This window comes from Chiloscyllium plagiosum, chromosome 38, assembly GCF_004010195.1.
Source record: "Chiloscyllium plagiosum isolate BGI_BamShark_2017 chromosome 38, ASM401019v2, whole genome shotgun sequence".
In the NCBI taxonomy this organism is placed as follows: Eukaryota; Metazoa; Chordata; class Chondrichthyes; order Orectolobiformes; family Hemiscylliidae; genus Chiloscyllium; species Chiloscyllium plagiosum.
In genome coordinates this window covers 9,708,013-9,714,012 of record NC_057747.1, presented here as the reverse complement: position 1 = coordinate 9,714,012, position 6,000 = coordinate 9,708,013, and the positions used below count along the sequence as shown (strand labels likewise).

At 42.7% G+C, this 6,000-nt stretch overlaps 1 protein-coding gene across 7 annotated transcripts in view; it reads left to right on the top strand.

Annotated features, from left to right (window-relative positions):
- Positions 1 to 6,000, top strand: part of ptpn20 (protein tyrosine phosphatase non-receptor type 20) — a 414,663-nt gene that overhangs the window by 387,734 nt on the left and 20,929 nt on the right. For all 7 annotated transcript variants that reach the window (XM_043678810.1, XM_043678805.1, XM_043678807.1 and 4 more), the window contains 2 exons: positions 2,253 to 2,584; positions 4,289 to 4,504. In XM_043678810.1, the coding sequence (XP_043534745.1) occupies positions 2,253 to 2,584; positions 4,289 to 4,504 (548 nt within the window). The remainder of the gene's footprint in view (positions 1 to 2,252; positions 2,585 to 4,288; positions 4,505 to 6,000) is intronic.

The following is a 6,000-nucleotide window of genomic DNA, read 5'->3' as shown; positions in this document are numbered from 1 at the left end:
TTCTTTTTAAATTCCTGTCTCTCTGTAATCTCCCTTCAGAATCTCAACCTTTTCCCTTCCTATGTCATTGGTTCCAATGTGGACAATGACCTCTTGCTGGCCCCTCTCCCCCTTAAGAACATTCTGCACCTTCTCTGAGACATCCTTGATTCTGGCACCAGGGAAGCAACACACCATTCTGCTTTTTTGCTGCTGGCCACAGAAACGTCTGTCTGTACCTTGGACTAGAGAATCCCCTGACACAATTGATTTCTTGGAACCTGACGTACCCCTTGTTGCATTAGAGCCAGTCTCAATACCAGAAACTTGGCTGTTCGTGTTACATTCCCCTAAGAATCCATCACCCCCTACATTTTCCACAACAGCATACTTGTTTGAAATGGGTATAGCCACAGGACACACCTGCACTAGCTGCCTACCTCTCTTACCCTTCCTGGAGTTAACCCAACCATGTGACTGTATCTGAGACTTCCCCCCCTTCCTATAACTGCCATCCATCACATACTGTTGCTGTTGCAAATTCCTCATCGCTTCTAACTGTCTCTCCAACTGATCCATTCGTTCTGATAAGACTCGTGACCAATAGCATTTATGGCAGATATAATCCGCAGTAACCCTTAAACTCTCTTTAAACTCCCACATCTGACAAGAAGCACATATCACTGCAAAGGCCATTTTTGCTCCTTTACAATCTACAGACCCAGAAAATAACACCGTCTTATTCCTCTACAAAATTCTGCCTCAGGTTAGATTAATAGTTACGGCTTATATTTTAAGTTTAATCAAGAGACATATAATCAAAAAACATATAATCAAGAAAGACCCCACTCTACTCATTACTGCAGACTTTCTGTAGGCCACTTAAAACAATTAATTTATCTGATTCTGTGTGGTGAACTTCCCCCAAATAGTTCTTCCAAGATCAATTGTGAATTTCACTGTTTGTTAATTTTCCCAGACGCACTCTGATGTCCAGCGGTACATGAATTTAAACAGCAAAGGCATTAACTGTGCAGGTTCACTCTGGTGTCAGTTTCTTTCTCTCTCTCTCTCCTGCACTGACCTCACCATGTGCTTCCTTTGTCTGTTCTTCTCCCTTTTAAAACTGCTGTTGTTTTGACTTTTCTTTTTACCAAAGTTCCAAAACAATGCAACAGCATATAAAACAGTAATTGCTGCTCCTGGAATTCGAGGAAATCACCTCCAACACCTAAAATACCTCAAAACAGGAGCAGCTCTTACAGCCAGAAATTTTTCCCATCCTCCATTGTGGATTACCCAGAATAGGGCAGTCATTGAGTGTACATTTCCATTTATGAAGGAGATCAAACTAAAGACCTTAAGTTTAAGGTAGTCAGCAATAATTCCGATAAGGAATTCAGAAGAAATATCTTTACTGAGAGAGTGGTTAATACTGTACTCATTTCCAAAATAAACAATTGAGGCAAATAACAGAAATGCATCTAAAGAGAACCAGTTAAGTGTGAGAGAGAAAATAAAAAAGCAGCGATGTACTTCTGAGGTTCTGTAAGGTTCTGATCAGACCACATTTGGAGTATTGTGTGCATTTTTGCACCCCATATCTCAGGAAGGATGTACTGGCCCTGGAGCGGGTGCTGAAGAGGTTCACAAGGATGATTCCAGGAATGAAAAGCTTAACATATGAGGAACGTTTGAGAACTCTGGGTTTATATTCAATGGAATCTAGAAGGATGAGAGGGGGAATCTAACTGAGACATACAGAATACTGAATGGCCTGGACAGAGTAGATGTTGGGAAGATATTTTCATTGGTAGGAGAGACTAGGACCCGAGGGCATAGCCATAGAGTAAAGGAAAGAGCTTTTAGAATGGAGATAAGGAGGAACTTCTTCAGCCAAAGAGTGGTGAATCTATGGAATTCATTGTCACAGAAGGCTGTGGAGGCCAGGTCATTGAGTATATTTAAGACGGAGATACATAGGTTCTTGAGTATCAAGGGGATGAACGGTTACAGGGAGAGGGTGGGAGAATGGTGTTGAGAAATGTATCAGCCATGATTGAATAGCAGAGCAGACTCGATGGGTTGAATGGCTTAATCTCTGCCCCTATGTCTTATGGTCTTATAGAAAACAATAGCTGGATATGTTGATGGCATGAGATGAAGAGCATGTCGCTGCTGAATTGAATGACTGTGTTGTATTTTTGTGTAATGCTCTGCAACACTCATGAGTTGAGCCATCACAAAAACACATTTGTTTTTCGACACCTCAGATGATAAAACCCGAGTTCGAGTCGGGGTCCACGGCTACATCAATGCAAGTTACATTAGGATGCCGATTGGCTCTGAGGAGTATGTGTACATCGCCTGCCAGGGACCATTACCAGGCACCACAAACGACTTCTGGCAAATGATCTGGGAAAACAAAGTTGGCATCATCGCGATGATGACCCGTGAACACGAGCGGGGAAAGGTCAAGTGTCACAGATACTGGCCTGACAAAATGTATAAACCAATGAGAGTGAACAAGTATCAACTAATCTTGGAAAATCAACAGATCCTGGATTCCTTTGAAATAAATGCCATGAAGATGACAGACAGTGAGGTAAAGAAAAAGAAAATCATAATAGTTACAGATCATATTTATTTTCTTCCACAGATTGACATTCTAGTTGGTTGCACTGGTGGCTCAGTGGTCAGCACTGCTGCCTCATAGCACTAAGGACCTGGGTTTGATTCCAGCCTGAGGCAACTGTGCGGAGTTTATACATTCTACCCATGTCTGTGTGGGTTTTCACTCACAGGCCAAAGATTAGGGTGGATTGGCCATGCTAACTTGCCCATTGTGTCCAGGGATATGCAGGCTAGGTGGGTTAGCTGTGAAAAATACTGGGAGGGGGATTGATGTGGCCTTGATGGGCTGAATAACCGGCATCCACACTGCAGGGATTCTATGAATTGAAGATATTTCGTTTTAACAGAAATTGCTAGCACCACCATCAACTTTCCGCTTTCTTTCCACAGGTGCTGCTAGACCTACTAAGTTTTTCCAGCAATTTCTGTTTCTGTTTCTGCTTTCCAGTATCCGCCGATCTTTCGAGTTTTTTTGTTTCATCTTAAACCGATTAAGTCCATGTAGGGTTCAAGGCGTGATTCCGGTATAGTCGCGCTCGGCTTTCCCTGCTCTTGTTTGCCAGCTGGTTGGTGGATCACCTTGACAGGAAAACTGAAGAGGATATTGGATAAGGGGGTTCGAAACCATGGTCAGTTTCGTGAAGATTGTGTGCAAAAAGAAATGTTTCTCGTGACAGAGATTGGCCAGGAGAGGAAACAGTTTCAGGTTGCAGGGCGTAGAACCAGAGTCTAGGTTTAAAAAAAACTTTTTCTTGAACACATGTAAGTTTTGATTTGGGAAGCAAATTTGACAGTAATGTTTCAAAAGGAAGTTGTGAACTTTATGAGGCTATGTGGAAAGAGTACAGAGAGCCAGCACAGGAATAATGGATGGAATGGCCTCTTGAGCTGTAAGATTGTACAGTACACAAAGAAACCGGTTTTATTAGGTCTATCCAGAATTGGGAGAGCTGAGTTATAGATATGAGATCCTCCTCATCTCACTTTGTGGGCTTTGGCAAGGTCACACCTCGAATATTGTGTGTCATTTTGGTCTCCTGACCCACCGCAAGTTATACTTGCTGCAGAGGGAATGCAGTAATGGCTCCTAGAGTGACAGATCTGTTGTATGAGAAGAGTTTGAGTTGACTGGGTCTGTATTCACTGGAGTTTAGGAGAATGACAGGGGATCTCATTGCAATATATAAAATCTGACTGGGCTGGACAGACTGGATGTAGGAATGATGCTCCCATTGTCTAGGGGTCCAGAACAAAGGACCATGGTCTCAGGAATGAGGATAACTCACTAAGATGATGATAAATTTCTTAACACAGACAATGACGAACCTATAGAATTTTCTACTATATTCGGAGGCCAAGTCACTGAATATATTTTAAAAATAAATATATTTCTAGAGGCTAAGGGTGTCAAGTAGGATTGAAAGAGAGAGAGCAGGAGTATGGCGTAGAGATAAAGGATCAGCCATGATCTCATTCAGTAGCACAACAGGGTGGAAGGGCTGAATGGCCTACTCCTATTCCTGACCCACTATCAAGAAGGGTATTTCGATGAATCATGGAGGTAGCTGGAAGTGTGCGGGTGTAAGACAAAGGTAGAAGGAAAGGAATGAGCATTCTGCAGTGACGTCGAATAGATATGGCAATGGTTTGATTTCTGCGTCTTCACTAATTTCAGACCGGAGAAGTACATTATGTGAAACATCTCCAATTTGTTACATGGCCTGATCACGGAACACCGAACTCGTCAGAGCAACTTGTGCGGTTCATTCTCTGTATGAGGGAAGTGCATCATCAGGGACCGACTGTTGTCCATTGCAGTGCTGGCATCGGGAGAAGTGGGGTCCTAATCTGCACCGATGTACTGTTGAGCCTGATTAACAAAGAACTCAGCGTAAGTGAAAGAAATGTTCTTCTGAAGTTCTTTTTGTATGTCTGAGATGCTTTCATCTACAATTTATTGTCCTTATGCTACTCCTGTGATTCAAGGATGCACAGTCCAACTCCTGTTGATAACCACAAAAGAGAAAGCTGGAGACAGGCAGCATCTGTGGAGAGAAAGCAGAGTTAACATTTCAAGCGCAGTGACACTTTTTCAGAGTTGAACCCTTGGTTAACATTAAATCTGCTTTCTCTCCACAGATGCTGCCAGATATGCTGAGTGTCTCCAGTTATTTCTGTTTTGTTTCAGATCTTCAACATCTGCAGTTCTTTGTTTTACGATCTTGTTGAGAACCAAGCTTGTTCAAACAACTAGCTGGTGTCTTGTAGCTTTCCATAAGAATTTCTTCCCAACCACTCCTGGCTCATTTCTCCTCACTCAATAACACCTGCCTGAATCTTGGGGAATCTCTGGATGCGAACATTAGTCTAGGCACGGGACTTGAGCTCACATCTCCCACCTCTCTCAAACAGTGTCAGTTCCCCAGGCTCTCTGCTGGTGAGGACAAGTATTTTTTAAATTTTCCTGGTATTTATTAAACCCAGCTGAAATCTGGAACTCTCTCCAGAGTCTGGAATCAGTTGGAGGTTTACAAAGTGAGATGATGATCTTTACCAATGAGAAGGAGAAGGGCAGCAGATACAAGGAACATCAACATCTGCAAGTTCCCCTTCAAACCACACACAGTTCAAAATATATTGCTGTACTTTCACTGTTACTGAGTCAAAATGCTGAAAATCCCTTTCTAACAGCACTATGGGTTTACCTGCACCACAATAACTGCAGCAGCTCATAGACAAAAATCAACTGACACCAGGTTATAGTCCAGCAGGTTTATTTAAAATTACAAGCTTTCGGAGTGATGCTGGTACCTGATGAAGGAGCATTGCTCAAAACGTTTGTGATTTCAAATAAACTTGTTGGACTATAACCAGGTGTCATGTGATTTTTGACTTTGTCCACCCCAGTCCTCCACGTCATGACTATCACAGAGTCACAGAGTTTTACAGCATGGAAACAACTCCTTTGGCTCAACTTGTCCATGCCAACCAGATGTCCGAAATTAATCTGGTTCCATTTGCCAGCATTTAGCTCTACACCATTCCTACTCATAACCCCATCCAGATGCCTTTTAAGATTCCACAAGTTTGTCGTCCTCTGTGTTGCAATTGTACCAGCTCCTTTAGCAGCTCATTCCATACACCCACACCACCCTCTGTGTGAAAAAGTTGCCCCTTAGGGTAACTTATAAGTCATTCTTTTTAAGTCATTCCCCTCTCACCTTCAACCTATGCCCTCTCGTTTTGGACTCCCTTGCCCTGGACAAAAGACCTTGAGTATTCACTCTTTTATATCTTTCCCCTCTCACCCTAAACCTATGCCCTCTAGTTATGGACTCCCCGACCCCAGGGAAAAGACTTTGTCTATTTATCCTATCCATGCCCCTC